The sequence below is a fragment of the Marmota flaviventris genome, chromosome 8 (genome assembly GCF_047511675.1).
Source record: "Marmota flaviventris isolate mMarFla1 chromosome 8, mMarFla1.hap1, whole genome shotgun sequence".
NCBI classification, from domain to species: Eukaryota; Metazoa; Chordata; class Mammalia; order Rodentia; family Sciuridae; genus Marmota; species Marmota flaviventris.
In genome coordinates this window covers 55,860,959-55,880,175 of record NC_092505.1, presented here as the reverse complement: position 1 = coordinate 55,880,175, position 19,217 = coordinate 55,860,959, and the positions used below count along the sequence as shown (strand labels likewise).

The 19,217-nt window shown below is 38.3% G+C and overlaps 1 protein-coding gene across 1 annotated transcript in view; it reads right to left on the bottom strand.

Annotated features, from left to right (window-relative positions):
* Hacd2 (3-hydroxyacyl-CoA dehydratase 2) overlaps positions 1–19,217 on the bottom strand; it is an 88,062-nt gene that overhangs the window by 18,426 nt on the left and 50,419 nt on the right. The window contains exon 4 of the mRNA XM_027936061.2: positions 16,803–16,891. Within this exon, the coding sequence (XP_027791862.1) occupies positions 16,803–16,891 (89 nt within the window). The remainder of the gene's footprint in view (positions 1–16,802; positions 16,892–19,217) is intronic.

Genomic DNA, 19,217 nt, shown 5'->3' with positions numbered 1-19,217 from the left:
GATTTATACCTTCCTAATGACTAGTGACACTGAGCATTTATTGGCCATTTGCTATATCTTCTTTGAAGAAAAAACTTTCTATTCCGGTTCTTTACCCACTTACAAACCATTTTTGCTCTTTTTAACAATTATGGAGAAAACAACAATAAAAATTATGCCCAATAAGTTACTGAGCTCTTACTACATACAGCCAGGCACTTTTTTTTTTTTAAACACATATTACCACATGAATTCTCATTTGACAGGTGAGGAGAGTGAGGCTTACAGAATTGGAACCCAGGTCTATGCCCTTAAACCTTGAATAGTTTTGACATCTTCTTGTGTTTCAGGCCACACACACACACACACACACACACACACACACACCCCTCATAACACCTGTTGAAGAGGAAGAAAAACTCTTTAGAAATTGGGAACATTTGGATGAAACCCAATATAAGAGGAGCCTGGAGAACAAATATTGAAATGTGATGGTCATCTATTGTCTTGAAAAGCACTGGTTCTCCAATAACACAGGCCCCTCTAAAGGGGAACATAGGATGAAATCTAGATACTATGGCAACTGGGCACAAGAGGCTTACTGTGGAGGACTGAGGAAAGTATGAAAACTATAGGTCGCTGGTATCCAGAGATCTCTGTTTTGTCTGTGAGATAACTTCTTATGAATCAAATGACCCAAGGTAGAATCCAAGAATTCAACATAAGAAACAAACCCTAATGAATTCCCTAAAGTGAGTGTGAATCTTTTTCCCTGAACCTTGCTTTGCTAATAATCTTCTTTTGTTTGTTTTAGCCCTGTTTTACTTCCTGCATTTAATTTATTGTCAAGACTTATCAAAATCTATCTCATAAGTTTCTCTTTTCTATCTCTGTTATGTAGTAGCTAAAATACAAATATACTTTCAATTCAAAATAGAAACAAACTCATAAACACAAAGGAATGCCTTATTAGGTGAACTTCTGACTTTCCAGAGAAGGGATCATCCCCATGACCTCAGCCGTGCCTCTGGGTAGGTATTTAGATTCACCTAAGATTCCTCCTCTCCCCCTTTCCATGTGGAGGAGTCAGTATGGCAGCTGAAAACTTGAGGTGATAAGGGTCTCACACAGGTATGAACCAGAGTCTGGCAGTTGAGGATGGGGGTGGTAAGGAAAAGACACAGAGGTGACGGGTGGAAGAGATGGCTCATGTGGTTTGAAAATCAGGTACAGGGAATAAATTAAACCAAATAAACAAGTAAATCAATATATTAAGGAAAATGAGCTTCTTAATATCGAAGAAACTATTTACAAACATGGAAGACAGACTGCTAGACAAAACATTGAGGTATTAGACTATAATTGGAAGGATCAATATGAACTCATAATTTATGTATGACTGTAATATAGCTATATACTTTCAGGTGTATATGTATATTGTGTGAGTACACGTGTATATACATATACATACATATACAGAAGTATGCCCTAGCTTCCTCTGCTGAAAGGGTCTAGACACAATGACATCTTAGTCCCATGAGCACCTCAACTACTCAGATCTTGGTTCCTAAATAGCATCTTACACTAAAAGGAACCAGCGCTCCTTGATAAAGTGGTTGATTCCAGGGCCAGGGTGGGAAAAGTACAAAATAAGTCTGGAGATCTTTTTGTTGCAGGAAGTAAGGAAATACTCAGTGAATGAGGGAGGCAAACTGAAAGAACACAGAGAAACAGCTCTCACTAGCCAAATCACAGATAATTTTGACATTTACATCAATTTGGACTAATGAAGCCTATAGAAATTCATTAGTCTAAATTGATAAAGATAAAACAAATAAATGAGAGAAAGAGCAAGTTATTCCTTACAGTAGAATGTCAACTAATAGATAATCACCATTTGGTAACCATCATAGAAGTGGTTGATACAGACAGGAGTTATTCTCACAAAATACTAATCAATAAAAAGAAATGGTGAACTGAAGGTGGAGAAAACTGGCAGACACTCCCCAGAAGCAGGTGACTAAGGTCATCATAATGAGGGGTTGGATGGGAAGTCATGCTACCTCCTGAGAAGAGCATGGTGCCTCTCTGTGGTCTTCCTGCCGAGAATAAATAATTGGAACTGGTTATGAGGAAACGCTAGATGTGTCTAGTTGCAGGTAACCCTACAAAATGTATTCTTCAGGGGCTGGGGTTGTGGCTCAGAGGTACAGCGCTCGCCTACCATGAATGAGGCACTGGGTTTGATCCTCAGCACCACATAAAAATAAAATAAAGATATTACGTCTACCTGTAACTATTAAAAAAAATGTATTCTTTAAAACTGTCAAGAACATGAAGGAGAAGCTCTTCCAGACTGAAATGCCAGAGGCCTGACAAGGAAATGTAAATACGTGGCAGGGATACCACAGTGCCACATGTTTCCTTCTCCTGTGGGTCCTTGTAATTACTGCAGCACAAAAGATCAGAATATCTGTCATTCCAAAAAGGAAAAAAGACATTGTTTGGAAAGTAAATGAAATGTGAATGGGCCTCGCAGGCTGAGTGGTAGTGTTGGGCCAAGGTTGACTTTCTGATTTGGAGGGCTACATGTGGATGATGAGTGCCTGAAACCCAACCTTGTGTATTTAGGGAATAGAAAACCAATACAGCAGCTCTCCAGGGTCACAAAAAGACAACATAGAGAGTAGGCAACGAAACAGACACCAAAAAATGCTAATAGCTGGAGAATCTGAGTGAAGGGAATATAGGAGCTTTTTATATTATCCTGGCAACTTTTCTGGAAGTTTGAAGTTATTTCCAAATAAACAATTTTTTAAAAATCACCTAAAACTTAAAGCACCACTCAGGACAATATTAGAAGCAAAAGACAACAAACAAAAACTTATCTGGTTGCTATACATATTGTTTCAGAGTGTGCTGGAAGAGGTACTTATATAATTTTAACAAAGACAAGAACATTTACAACCAAAAATATCAATAAGGACACACTAACAGAAGGTAAGGTAAGAAAGAAGGACTGGGATTTAGAGCCGACTCTCAATTTGTATCAGCATTACTATTGTCTTAGGCCATAAATATGTCAAGGGCTGGCTCACAAACTTGCTTTGAAGAAGGGCTAGCTTAACTAAAACACAAAATCAAATTCTTAATAAATGCTTTAGATTAGGATAATAATGATGATTAAGATAATGATAGCTCCCATTAGCAGGGCTAATTATTCCTTAAGTAGAATAAAAGTAACTGTGTAAATTTTCATCAGCTACTGTGAAACTATTTTAATAAGCATAAAGAACATATTCATTTCTATGTGAAATGTCAATTATATCTGTTATAAACCTCAGGAAAAAAAAAGACTTCAAAAACAGTTGTATGGAAATTTGTCACTAATTTTTTTTGAAAAGATTAAGTTACATTATAGCCAACACATAGGAAACAGTTATTGATCACTTATTATGTGCCAGGCACTGTTCTAAGTGCTTTATATGAGTTAATTCACAGAAACTTCTAGACCACTCCATAAAGGATGGCAGTTGGAGCTAGGAGACTGGCAGAGCTCCAAAGGAACTGGAGCGGGCTGGTATAGTCCCTCAACTGGGGACCTTCTCAGTTAACCCACTTGTATTTGCTGTCAGCCTGATTTTGCTTGGTTGGTACGAGGCTGGAAGCCCTGTGAGGGCAGCAGTCAGGCTGTTCCTTTCTCATGTATCCTATGCTTGGCACAGAAGACACTCAGTATTTGCTGAATGAAGAAGGAACAGATGGCACCCCATATGCTGTCTGAGCCTGCCTATTCTCTGACATGGTCAGAACAGCCTTGGATAGAGAGACCAGCTCTCCAGCTCTTCAGCAAAGCACAGGGCCCCAGAGTTGGTACTGGGTTGGTGACATCAGCTGAAGACTGGGAAAGAAAACACAGTGATTCTAAGGACAATCTTGATCCATTCTCTAACTTGGTAAAAAAAAAAAAAGTCTTGAGTCCTGGGGATTGAACTCAGGGGTACTTAACCACTGAGCCATATACCTATCCCTATTTTGTATTTTATTTAGAGACAGGGTCGCACTCAGTTGTTTAGTGCCTCACTTTTGCTGAGGCTGGCTTTGAACTCTGGATCCTCCTGCCTCAACCTCCTGAGCTGCTGGGATTACAGGCGTGCATCACTGCACCCAGCTTGATAAAAAAGCGTAACCAATTTAGTTAACTATTTAAAAGGAATTTTATCCTTGGAAAAAAAGATATTGAGGGGCTGGGGATGTGGCTCAAGCGGTAGCGCGCTCGCCTGGCATGCGTGCGGCCCGGGTTCGATCCTCAGCACCACATACAAACAAAGATGTTGTGTCCGCTGAAAACTAAAAAAAATTCTCTCTCTCTCTCTTTAAAATAAATAAATAAAATAAACGTTCCAGAGTAACAAAAATTATATATAAAAAAAGATATTGAAATGTAATAAATATTGACAGGTTGGTTTTGTAAAAATTTTTGGATTAGTTTTAGTTTTTTTATATGACAATTTAACCTATAAAATGCCCTTCATGGTTTTATTATTAAATCCACAACAGGGTACATGGTGAACAAACCAGAAAATACTAAGCCTTTTTTATAGAAAATGTGGGTTAAATAAGGAAAATATTAATAGTCATCCTCTTTAAAGGAAAAAATGTGCAACTATCTGTATAGATTTTTTTTTTTAAAACCTTCAGTGACAAAGAAAACTGGTTAAAAAATCTTATCACTACAACATAATTGAAGGACTATTTCTTTTTTTAAAGATTTTTTTTAGTTGTAGTTGGGCACAATACCTTTATTTTATTTATTTATTTTTACGCGGTGCTGAGGATGGAACCCAGCGACTCGCACGTGCTAGGTGAGCGCTCTACTGCTGGCCACAACCTCAGCCCCATGAAGGACTATTTTTTGATGTAGATGATGGCTTTGGACTCCCAAAACAATTCTTGGTCATGAAATCAAAGTTTCTGAACATGCAATAAGAAAAATGTAAGCATGCAGTCAACAAGCAATGTATGATTGGTTCTGCATTTACGACAAAGCCAGGCATGCAGATCTGAATGCAGAAATGTTCCCATTAGTCTAACTCTAAATGCTTACTATGTATTCAGCTCATTTTCTGGAAAAACAAGAAGGAAGGGTGATATGTGCCTCCAGTAAGCTAGCTAATCACTATATCTGGTCCCTTTTCCCATCAAGGGCTACTGTAGAATCAAACAGTCCTTTAAGCTTCCTAACTGCATGGCCTGGGGCAAGTGACCTGTCCTCTTTCACCACTGGCTTCCTCATATTTAAACTTGAGATACTTGGCTTTGCATAGTTGTTGTAGATTAGAAAAACAGTAAGTGCTTAGCAAAGTGCTTGCCATTTAATAAATAGAAGATACCATTATTATTCCACAAAAGGGAGAAATGCAATTCACACATATTAAGTTCTCCTCTATCTATGCTAGTCACTCTGGGACTCAATGCAAACTAGTGGCTACCTCTTAGGCTTAATTACCAAGAAAAAAGTTTTGTGCTATTGTTTTTTGTTTGTTTGTTTGTTTTTGGTTAAGAGATGTCATCCTCTCTCTCTCTCTTTCTGTGAAAAGGTTAATATACATCTACCAATTATGAGAAGTCTAAGGAGCTGCACAGCTGCTAGGCCCTTCCCAAAAGTCTTTTTAAGTCCTGTTTTGAGTCTCTCACCTCCAAAGAGCATATTATTAACTGAAAAGCTTTCATGCAACTATCACCTTCGGCTCAACTCAAGCACAGGGACTGCATAAAAATGGGATCATATTTGGTCCTAACTTGACCATATATATCTCTAAGCCAATTTAAATATCCCATAAGTAATATTTCTTTAATTACAGCAACAATAGCCCAGAGAACAATGTTCCCAGCAAGAGGTTACTGTGACCCAAGGGAAGAGCTGGAGCATATTTACCCCATAGCCCACCCCCAAACCTCCAAATACAGAATCACAACTGTACTCCAGAGGGGACAGGATTTATCATTGTAAGTGAATGTCAAAAGAAAATAAAATTGGCAATATATGCTCAGAAATGTCATGGTTCTTTTATGTTCTATGACAATGTAATAACTGCAAAAATTTCAAGACAGGAAATAAAAATAAAGGCTATAAATACCATCTCCTGGAGCAGAAATATCAAAATGGTAACCAATGGTCCTGGTCCCTGGATGTTCTATTTGGATTTGTATAGTACTTTAAAAATATTTGAACCAGTTTTTAAAAATTGGAAAATTATTTTTTTCTGCCTTTTCTTTAAACAAATCTGCACTAACACTAGCTGGACATTTTTTTAAAAGTTGGGAGATTTTAAATTTAAAATATCTTGATTTCCAGGCTTTTCTTTAAAAATTTGCACTAACCCTGGATCTAGGGGGCAATCACTACTTAAGGCCCATGCTGCTGCTCTTGTGAGGTGGCTTGTATACCCCCACCCCACACCGGTTCCCTTGTCTTTCTTTGAAAACCCCTTGTACAACTGTTACCAGTTGATAACCTCTGCTACAGGCGGTAAAGTGCAACTATACAAATGTAATGCAACATCCCGAAAAATTCTGAAGTTTTATACCTATAAGTGCTACTTAAAATTGGATTACTTTCTACACTTGGTGCTCTGAACATATTGTTCTTTGAAACATGACCTCAAGAGAAGATTCCTTAAACCTGACCTAATAAAACAGGACCAATGCAGAAGGCAAAAGAGATGCACAAGTTTCAAGTTTCAGGTTATTCTGGTAATAAGTTAGAGCAAAAGGAGGTAAAAGGGAGAAAAGGCCAAGATTTGTCCTGTTAAAAACAAACATTTATGGCAGCAATTTGAAGAAAACAAAAGCTAAAACTCTGTCATGTATCAAGCCTAAAAATTAGTTTTTCTCCCCTCCTAAAAGGAAAAGCGTGCCACCAGCATGCACACACACACACACACACACACACCCACAAGTGTACCAAATCACGCCTTACAAATTCCAGAAGTGCACCAGGGTTTTACTCCAGACTTGAAAAGGGTCCTTTCTCTGGAAAATGCAGACAACTTAGTGACAGGCTTTATTATATTTTTTTGGTGATGCATCAGCTTATAGTGAGAACTTTGGAACACAGAACTTTTTGATACAGATAAGTAAAAAATGATTAATGAACCTTCTCCCCTGAAGAAATGAAAACACACTTTATATATATTTCATAGGAACAGGTAAAGTACAGGTATTCATGTCAAGTTTATGTATTTTTTAATTAACTATCTGATATCCATTCTCATGCTTCAAAATAAAGTCATTTTTAAAAAGCTATGGTACACAAAGGACCACTTTGATAAAGAAGTAAGTAATAAGAGTTCCTCCTTGCACATATTAAAAGTTTTCAAATGAATATTAATCAATGCTTTAAAAATGCCACTCATTGTACTGTAGAGCACACGTGTTTAAAAGCAGTTTATAGGTAGTAACTTTTAACTTTTCTTGGCTTTGCTGACATATTTTAGCAATGCTCACGATGCATGCCAATCATCTCACTTTTACAGTGGGAAACAACACTCTTCAAACTCAACAAGATAATAACACTGACTGTACTTCTATGGCACCATTTAACTCAAAACAGAGAGAACAAGCAGGTGACATGGTTCTCCACAGGGTGAACCTGGGATGTCCTGCCATGGTGAATCACGGCAGAGGCCAGGCTGCAGGACTCCAAAAGGGGAGGCCAACATAGCATCCTGGCTTGCCGTTAGGTGAGCAATCTGCTACCTTTCTACCAGATGAGGAGCATACCATCAATGCCACTTCCCAAAACCATTATTGGGATTTGTACACAATAATTAAAAACAAAACCAAAAACCTTGATTCAAAGAACACAGCATATCAAAGATACATTACATATTTTCTCTGACCACTGCCTTCTTTTTTTTTTGGGGGGTGGTGGTGCTGGGGATTGAACCTAGGGCCCCACATATACTAGGCAAGCACTCTACCACTGAGCTACACCCCAGCCCAAGACTGCTGCTGCTCCTTTTTTTTTTTAAATCATATCATCATTCTCATACATGTATGAGGGGGAAAAATGAAAACCTAATTGAAATTAAAAGGATGGGAAATAAATAACATCACATCAAATAGCTGGAGTTGTGCTGTGCAGTATGGTAACTTAGAGTCACATGTGGCTAATTAAAATTCAGTCCCCCAGTTATCCTAACTGCAATTGAAGCACTCAAAGCATTTGCAGAGGGCTAGCAGATACTGTACTGCACAAGGCAAATAGAATATTTCCATCATCACAGAGTCCTACTGGACAGTGCTGGGATAGAAAAAAACTCAAAAAAGAAGAAAAATGTTGTACCAACATCTTTGCATTACTATACAGCACCAAAAAGTTCCTTTTAGGGGCTTGAAATAAACAATTTAAATAAATATCTTAATCCATTTAACTTTGAAACCATGGATGAGAGCTGATATGAACATTGGGATTCAGTGACTGATGACTCTCCACTGATGATACGACTCGTGGGCATAGTTCCATGACACTGAGCTTTGTTTCTGTGTTACTCCTGAATTTAAGCTGCTGACTCATAACTAAACCAACTCAGCTCCCAGTCTATAAATCTCATGTGCAACTTAGAAACTATTAACCCAAGTACAATTCTTTTCTTCTTTCACTCTAGTTCCCTTTCCATGACAGTTCCCTAATGTCAAAAGTCAGGCATATATGTTAATTGCAGGATGGCCAATAACCAGATTTGGCTACAAACAAGCTGCCTGTTATTGGCAAATAGGAGAATACATATATTAAGATACTGATCAATAGCATGGACATGTCTTATGCCTAAAAGGATGTGTTCTAACAAGTTTCTTTGTCAGAAAAATAGGAGTAATATAGGAGACTGCACTGATGTATCCAGAACACAAATTAAATGAGAGAGGGCTTCTATAATGCTTAAAAAAAAAAAAAAAGACTAATTAAAATGTAAAATGCATCAAAAAACCCTCAAATCTGAAAGTCCTGGAGTAGAGGAAAAGGAAGGAGCTGATCAACCTTTGTCCTGAAGGGACTAGGCAACTGGTAGGCCACTCTGGAATGGGGTGGGCTGAGGCAGGTGGGCTCTGGCCCTTCCTCCTGAGTGAGTTCTCACAACATGAAGACAACTGTGGCCTTTCAGGGACTGTGTCTGCTGTAACTGGCCCTTTTCAATTGAAAACTGGGAATGGCATAGGTCAAATTTTAGCCCTTGGGGATGGAGAGAAAAAGAAAATGTCCCCAGAAGCTCCAATTGTCATGGGAGTGGGGTGAGGGGGACTCTAACGAACTAGGGGTTGAAGTCAGGGGTGTTTTACTACTGAAGCACATCCTCAGCCCTTTTTATTTTTTATTTTGAGTCAGGGTCTCATTAAGTTGCTTAGAGCCTCACTAAGTTGCTGAGACTGGCTTTGAACCTGTGAGCCTCCTGCCTCAGTCTCCTGCTAAGTAGCTGGAATTACAGGCGTGCACCCCCATGCCCAGCCTTAGTCATAGTTTGATCAACAAATGAGTTCCAGTGAAGTTCTCCAAGGGTTAAAAAGGATCTAAGACATTGGGAGAAAGGTATCACATGGAATGGCAGCAGTGAACCTAAGGGATCTCTCTAAATATTTTCCAATATTTTTGAAATAAAATCTTTATACACAGTACAAGAAAATGTTGGAAATTGACAAGCAGAAAGACACTGAGAGAAAAACAAACATTCTGATCTTGCCCAAATCACCCAGACCAACTACAGGAACGGCAAAAGGAACCAACTGGCAATGAGGTAACACAATCTTTTTTTTTTTTTTTTCCTTAGTTGTTGATGGACCTTTATTCATTTATTTATGTACAGTGCTGAGAATCGAACCCAGTGCCTCACACATGGTAGGCAAGCATTCTACCACTGAGCCGCAACCCCAGCCCGTAATACAATCTTTAAGTGCCCCAAATTAACAGATGTGGAAATGCTACCACATTTGCCTAAGAGATGCCTGAAGTTTGACAGTATTTGACTAACAATAAAATAACAAAGTTTTTTTTTTTTTTTTTACCTTTAGAGTGGTGCTAATTTTAAAAGTGAAGGTGATATAAATCCACCTACAGAAATATTTAAAATAGAAAGTAAGGAAACAGATGGAATAGGATGGAGACTTTTAGACATCCATCTTCCAAGGGGAACAAAGGATACTGAGTATATCTCAATAGCCTTTTCCTAACTATGATGTAATGTCACTGTGGAAAGGGCACAGGAATTAGAAGACAGCTTCTGGTCCAGGCCCAGTACCTGGGGAGGCAATGATGTGCCTCCAGATACAGCTTCTCAACTCCCCACTGAACGACAGGGAGAAGTGGCTGCCCTTTCTGCCTCACTGTGCCCCATTCATGGGTGGCACGTCCTGGGAAAACCACAACTGGTCACTAGGGATGAGGAACATGGGCAGTCACAGGAAAGAGGCTAACAAGAGGAGCAATCTCAGGAGTTGGGAAAGAACACAAGCTCACTGCAATCCCATCTGAGGGACCCAGCAGAGTAGAAAACCCATGAGAAAGCCAACATAAGAACAGGAATGGGGAAATTAGGGTATTGGTTTATCTAGTGTTTTGGTTTCCATATGAATGAAAAAGAAGAGGAAGAAAGGAAGAAAAAGAAAATTGTGTTCCAACTATAAGGAAGTGGTACTTCTTCCCACACCACCCCCTTTTTAAGGGATTTCAGAAAGCTGCTTAGCAAAATATTGTAAGCTTGAGATCTTGGTTTCTAAATACTGCTACCTTGTTTGCATATACTCTCCTTATCTTCACAAAAACTATGATGTAAGACAGGTCAGATATTAGCATCACCATTTTAAAGATGAGAACAATCCTCAGAAAGTTGAAGTGCTTTGTCGTAAGTTTCAAGATAAGTGGCAAAGCCAGATCTTACCAACTCCTCCTGTAAGTAATGGGTGCCAAGCCTCCATGCTCTACTCCATTCTAACTACCTAGAGGATAATAAAATTATCTCGGGTGGATGACATTTTTGGAAAAGTCCCAGGAGGGCAGATGTTGGCACAGCACTGCTTCAGGTGGAAATGCCCTGCTGAATATCTCTGGGTTGCTGTGGTGGCAGGGCAGCATGAAAAAATGCCCTTTAGCGAGTCCTTCCCAGCAGTTCCTCTCCAGCGCAAAGCAGTTGGATTCCTTATGCCTCTTTCTTAAACAAGGATTAGTCTTGCTTCTTTGATGTGGTAGTTTCAGATCTCCCTATGCCTTAAAGGTGGGCTCTTCAAGCCTGCTCAATAGCAAAGACACTAAATTTTGGAGTAGGCACCAGAAACTCCATTGGAACTGTACCAAATAGTTTAAGAGAACTTTTTTTTTTTTTTTTTTTTGAGGGAGGGTACTAGGGATTGAACTCAGGGGCACTCAACCACTGAGCCACATCTCCAGCCCTATTTTGTATTTTATTTAGAGACAGGGTCTCACTGAGTTGCTTAGTGCCTTGATAAACTGCTGAGGCTGGCTTTGAATTCACAATCCTCCTGTCTCTGCCTCCCAAACCACTGAGATTACAGGCATGTGCCACTGCCTGGCTTGGAACTCTAATTTTTACTTAAAAAACAAAAACAAAACAAAAAAAACCTCTCTTTCTTCTTCTTCTTCTTCTTTTTTTTTTTTTTTTGCAGTACCTGGGATTGAACCCAGAGGTGCTCTACATCCCTATCCCCTTTTCAAAATTTTGATACAGGATATTGTTAAGTTTCCTAGGCTAGCCCGGAACTTGTGAACCTCCTGCCTCAGGAGAATGGGATAACAGGTATGTGCCCCTGGCCCAGACTAAAACTTTAACTTGAAAATAATGGCTCTTGGATTTGGGAAAGAGATGCTGAGATCTGGTTAAATTTCAAGTAAACTAAATATAAATGAAGTAAAAATAAGAAAAGAAAAATTAAATAAAAATTACAGCACAACACACAGGGTATCTAAGGGCATTTTTCAAAACTCAGAATTCACGTAATTACCTGAAAAATGTGGATTTCCTGGCCCCACTCTCAGAATTCAATGTTAAGTGTAGAGTAAGACCTGAAATGTGCATTTTTTAAAATATTTTTAGTTGTCAATGGACCTTTATTTAATTTATTTATATGTGGTTCTGAGAATTGAACCCAGTGCCTTATACGTGCTAAGCAAGAGCTCTGCCACTGAGCCACAACCCCAGTCCTGGAATATGTATTTTTAATAAAACCTTCTGGGTAATTCTGGTCCAAATAGTGAATATATCCATTTGAAAAACTATCTTGGAATGTCTGAGGAAGAGGGTCAATTAGTTGGAGGGATTTGTCCCAGAAAAACTTGAGCAATAAAAATGAAAACAAAACAAGGGGAGGGAGAGAGGGAGACAGACAGAGAAAGAGAGATACAGGGAGTTGGGGAGGAAGAGGGAAAATCAAAGAATTACAGATATGCACCAAGAGAAGGCTGATAACTGATGCACACTGATTTAACAGTAGAATCCTTCAATAGGATAGAACTGTTAAAGAGGAGGTTCACTCCTGGATCTTAGGTAGGGATTTCCATTCCACAGGGCAGCTAGGAAAGTCAGCACAAGGAACATAAGGATGTGTTTACATCACATTTTCAAAGAGCCAGAAGAAGGCAACTCTGATGTAGCAGGAAGACATGGGATTCAGAAGTCTAACTCTAACTCTGCCCTTTGCTGGGTGTAACAGTCACTTGGCATTTCCAGCTTCTAAACTCTAAATGGAGGCTATGACCTACCTCCAGGGATGGTGGTCAAGAATAAATGATACAGCTGTCTATATAGAATACATCAAACAACAACCAGTATAGTTATAAGGAACTAGAGGTTACTAACTTTCTTAAACACTGATTACAAGATTTTTTTTTTTTTCACAGTAATAGGGATTGAACCCAGGGGTTCTTTGCCACTAAATTACATCCCCAACTCTTTCTATTTTTTATGTTGAAAAAGGATCTTGCTAGGTTGCGTAGGCTAATCTTGAACTTGTGATCTTCCTGCCTCAATCTCCCAAATAGCTGGAATTGCAGCTGTATGCCACTGAGTCTAGTCAACACTGATTATAAATTTTCGGAAGCATCTCGCCAAATGGCTAGAATTGTATATTAAGTCTCACAAAGCCCAGCAGCATGCTACAAAGAAGTGGGAAATAGCCACCTGGAGAAATCAGAATTCACGGAACATTCCAGAAGAATGTGGGGAAAAAAACGTCCCCTTATCTAATGGTGAAAAATGATGAGGAAAGGAGAGAAGACTCAGTATTTATGCAGATTACCCCTAGTGAAATATAGAGGTTTTTCACTGCCCTTGGGATAAAGCCATAGTGACAGCCCAGCAGCTTCTTCTTCAACTATTCCTCATGGCACTTCTGCTCCAGGAACATACTATAAGGATCTTACTATATGATCTTACTATAAGGACTCAGGAGAGGATTTGAGGTGGCTTTCCAAAGAGTGCTTAGTCAGGAAAAGAATAGAACAGTGATCTATCTTTGTCAGGAATCTGGGGCTAAGCTTAATCTTCTTTGGACAATGAAGAATATGTGCCCTTATTTTTTTCTAAAGGGGAGTCATGGTAAGGTAGAGAAGCTGGCATTTCCCATTGGAGTTCATTTTTGAAAATGCCAATCCTGTCTCAGTTCAATGAAAAGACAAAGGCACAGACCCAAACAGAGGGTGAAGGAGCAAATGCCAGGTGGCCACAGCAGTGGTCAGCCTGGCTAAAGGGTGGGGAAGGAGCCAGTTCAGGTCTAAGACCCTGGAAATGGACATCTCCTAGATCACTCCTGTGTTCCCCACCCCCATCTCTACTCCCCAGATGGTTGTTTAGTCAGAGCTTTTCTTTGTTCATAAATCAGGGTCTTTGAGAGGAAAAAGGTGGGAAGGTTATTTGCTGAGTTAAGTCAAGAAAAACCTTTTGAGTATAGAGATCACAATTTTTTCTTTAACATCCTGCTGACTCAGGTGTCACACTAGCTGATGGATGAAACTTTATATGTCAAAAGAAAACTATCTGATCACCTTTAGTTTCCACAGTGCTCACGATGACATTTACGTGACTAGCATTCCATGGGGTAAAGAATGAAAATGACAAGTGAGGGTGTATGTCCTACAGGGGCCTCTTGAAAGGAAACATACTCAAATGTGAAACTAGTCGAGTCTTGACTTAAAAGCTGTACCTTAGCACAGCATGTATAATTACAGAAAAACAAGGGGAATGAGCATGAGGAACATGATCAGGCCACTAAGGGTAGAACAAGTCAAATCCATACAGAATATGATGAAAACAAAGAATTCCACCTGTCTCCTTTAGAGGGACTATGAAAAAGAAACTGTATAGTACCAAGAAAAAACACTAAACATTACTATGAGAAAATGAGATATATTTTATTAAGGAGTAATTTCTGAGGTCAATTTCTGTCTGCTTTAGTTATATGGTTCCCACCACTAAAGTAAGCAGAGCTGGATGGAAGGAAAATAGAGATGTTAATAAGATGCTTCAGGAAACAGAAGAATGAAGTCATGTGTAATGCTGTACAGAACAAACTGAATTACAGCTACTGTGAAACCCCAGAGCAAGAAAAATACCATTTGGCCAAGAGAAGGGGCTGAGGAACAGGTGACAGATAGCAAGCAGCTTGGCCTCTGAAGAGTCAAAACAACAGACTTTCAACACAGCTGTCAGAACCTTGGGGAGATCCAGAAGGGAATCTACTGCTATAAACAAAACAATCAATGATGGGTTCTGTTCACAGAAAAGAACTGAGATCCTGGATCAGCAGAAACACTGATTTCTATTTCCATGAGAAAAGATTAAGTCAAATAATCAATAGGATATATGTAAAAACAAGGGACTGGAGGTGACAGAAAGACAGAAAGGATGTTCTTCAAAAAATGATATGCTAATGGTAGCAGAAATTGGGTCACTTTGGTTGCAAAGAAAAATTCTGAATATGCAAATGTAATGAATATATACTGCAAAGCTCAAATGTGATATATTTGAAACCATCTGTTAAATGTCAAGTCTATGCATCTGGCAGGCAGGGAGGACAATGGTCAGGTTCATGTACCTGTAATCTGCAGACACATTTAATAGCTTTTTAAGCCAACCAGTTTTAATGATGTGCCCAGGAAATGCTGACAAATGTTATTAACAACAATTTGACTAAGAGAACTACTTGATTTGGATTTTAAGTATTTTTGAAGTACCTACTCAGCTCCTTTGGTGGACACACTAATATGCAGAGGAATGGTCACTGAAGCAGCTAAAGCACTGGCACCTGGATAATTCATGTGTGACTATCTTTTGGCAAAGTGAATGAACACTCCCTAGTGGACAATACTTTGGCTTCACGTACCTTCATACACTTAATTAATGAAAGCACATATTACCTGTCTAAGAATGTCAATGAGGGCTGAGGGTAGCTCAGTGGTAGTGCACCTACCTAGTATGCATGAGGCTCTGGGTTTGTTCCCCAGCATGGTGTGGAGGGGAGAGGGGACATAAAGAGTCAATACTGAGAAGAAATTTTAATTTACTTGAGACTATAGGAAAATAAAATTATTTTGGTTGGTTAAGACAAAAAGGAAGCAGTATATATACAAAAGTATGGGAGAAAAAAAATATAGGTTAAAAATGACTTATAGAAAGGATTCATAGTCAATGAAGAGATGACGTGCAATTACAAGTAATGCAATTTTCTTAACTTCATAAATAAGAGAACAAAGGGCAACATGCTTGCTGTATGAGAATTTATTTCCCTGTCTTTTAACTTTTTTTTATATAAAGAAATGCAATGACTAAAAAATGTAAGCAACTGTTTTATTTTCTTCCTCCATAGGATAGTTTAGACATCTTCAAGGAAGGAGACAAGATCTTAAAAAAGAAAGCCTGTGGATCTGCAAATTCCATGTGAATATAACAAAAATAATAGTTTTTAATTAAAGTTGATTAAATTTTGGCTAAGAACTTACTAGCTATGTGCATTTTTTCTTATGTATATCATAGAGCAATAAAAATGTTTTAAAAAATCTCATTAGTTGAAAGATAAATGAAATTGTCAAAATACATCTTGAAAAACAAAATGTTTTGACAGGGATTTCAGAAGAATAAAGGACAAAGAACATACCAGATGCTGACAGATAAGCAATTTCATGAGTTCCAAAGAATCTAGTGATGCTGGTGATAGGCTATTAGGACTCAAAAACTGAAAAATGAATCCTCCTTGTAACCTAGAGGTACTCTACCTCAAGGTCACATTAGCAAGAAATACCTTAGAATAGATTCACACCCATGGGATGAGTGCTTTTGCCTCTCAATTCTTGCACTGTCCCTGGGCCTGCTTTGTATCTACCACCACCTAGGCACTCAGAACTGCCAGACCTAGCACATCTGGCAATTCTACAAGCCCTAGAGGGCTGGGTAAGAACAAGTTTGTTCATCCTGGTCCCATGAAAATGAAACTGCTCCAAGAGGAAACCAGTGTCTCCATTCCTACTACAAAGGTGCAAATGCCCAGAGTTTACTATGTTGAGATAGAAACAAGCTCCTAGAAAAATGTAACTGAGTTGCAGACCACACGTAACCTCCACAGGAATCACATTGCAGGATTTTGCCATTTAATCAGCAATACTACAAGATTTGGGGTATGTTTCCCACTTTGGACCCAATTCCTACAGGGCATGCATACTTTTTATCTCTGCTATTTTGGCAAGAGCTGGAGTCTTGTCTTTAGCCATAACCAACATGTCCAGAAGAAAAGCCAACTTAGTAGTATTATTTTACTTTACTTACCTCTTTGACACTATGTGTCACTGCCCATATTAGAAAAACTCTTGACATCACCTGGAAAGAAGTCAGGACAACGGAAGATGGAACAATTCCTGAAAGAAATTTTAGGACGGACGAATAAGTTTCATCATGTAATACATTTCTAATCATGTAATACATTTCTAAAACATTCAAATTTAAATGTTTTTATCCCCAAAACCATCTTGAGCAAATAAAATTTATCTGTATTGATACACACACTAACTTTTTAATGTAGTAAGTATTCAACTTTTTCCTCCCTCCAAACAATAATAATATGCATGGTACCCACAGAATCTGGCTACTTTTCTTAAGTCTTTCAAAACCAGTTACCAAGTACTATATTTTTTACATTTATCAACTAGAACAAAACTACTACTCAACCTTTAAAATACAGCAATGAAGGTTCATTTTATAATATGGGTTTCAAAACAAATAAATGGTGTGTAGGAAATCAATACTGTGTCTAATAAATGTTGAAAGCTCCTGGATATTAGCTATGATACACTCTTTAATGATTGAGTACCTTTTATCTACTTGTATGTTTTGCCAATCAGCATAGCAAAATTAGAGATCATTATCTTTTTTTTTTTTTTTTTTGGTACTGGGGATTGAACTCAGGGGCACTCAACTACTGAGCCACATCCCCAGCCCTATTTTGTATTTTATTTAGAGACAGGGTCTCACTGAGTTGCTTAGCACCTCATCATTGCTGAGGCTAGCTTTGAACTTGTGATCCTCCTGCCTCAGCCTCCCTAGCTGCGTGCACCCCAGCATCTGGCTACAGATCTTTATCTTTAAAACTGTTTCTTCTTACCTTGTCCATTACAAGAATGGATACAACTATTTTCCCAATGTCCTCAATTTACAGCACTGGAACATCTTTATTTCAGATAATCACCAAATTCTGCTAAGCTTACATTGTTTTGGCTTGGCCTATCCCTTCAATTGCTACAACCATAAGCTCTATTAAATAAAGACAAACTACCATCATTATATAGAATTTTTGCCTCCCTTCATTTATCTTAAACCTAGCAATAAGTCATTTTTCTCTAAACATTCTTTTCTCCTTATAACTTTACACTGATAAGGAATTAGCAGAGTTGTGGGTTTTTCAATCCAGCAGCCCTTCTGTTTCTGGACTCACTACCACCACAGCTATGCTTACTAACTTCTTGAACCTTTCAAGTTGCATACGGGCAACTCCACACCTGTTGGAGCCCTCAGCCTGGCTGTAGGTCCTCCTTCCACTTTAAGACTAACTTCATCTTCCTCAGTCATTGAACTATTCTAGACCAATTTTCATTCTTCCAAGCCTCTCTATGCACTCAGACTTCTGAACATTTTTATAATTAGACAAACTACAACTTGCCCAGAGACCAGGTATAAATCAGATGTACAAATGCCTCTATGGGTTGGCATAAATCATTTTATCTCTCATTAACTCTAAAATGAATTTATTAAAGAAAACTCGGGCTTTGAAGAGGAATAATTTGTTTTCCAAAAGCAAACAACATGAATATGTCAAGCTCAATGCCTGGTATACAGGGGTGCCCTATATATCTTTATAGAATAAAAAGAATAAAAAAGTTTAAATGTAGTGATATATAGATAAAAGGCATAGAACTGAGACTCCAGAAATAAACCCATGCATTATGGTCAGTTGACTTATAGTGGGGATTGAACCCAGGGGTGCTTTACCATCCCTAGCCGTGTTTTTTTTTTTTTGAGACAGTATCTCACTAAATTGCCCAGGCCAGCCTTGAACTTGCAATTCTCTTTTCTCAGCCTCTTCAGTAGCTGGGATTATCAATGTGTGCTACCATGCCCAGCACTTGATTTTCAGTAAGGATGCCAAAACAATTCAATAGAAAAATTACTGTCTTTCCAACAAATGATGTTGGAACAAATAGCCACATGTAAAAAGAAAAAGAGTGGGGGGAATGAACCACTTCCCCAGCATGTATTAACACTAACTCAAAATGGATCAAAGAACTGAATGTAACAGCTAAAACTATAAAAATCTTAGTAGAAAGCATAGGTGTAAATCTTGTGGCTTTGAATAAAATAGCTTTTATTAGATATGACACCAAAAACACAAGGAAAAATAAATAAATTGGACTTCATAAAAAGTAACTTTTATGCTTAAAAGAATACCATCAGTAAAGTGGAGACAACTTATAGAGAGGAGAAAATATTTGCAATCATATGTAATAAGGGAATTATATTAAGATATATAAAGAAGTCTTATAATTCAACAATAAAAAGACAAATAAATAACCCAATTGAAAAATGGGCAAATAATTTGAAAGGGCATTTCTCCACAGAAGACATAAAAATGGACAATAAACCCATGAAAACATGTTTGAACATCATTAGCTATCAGGGAGATCCAAATCC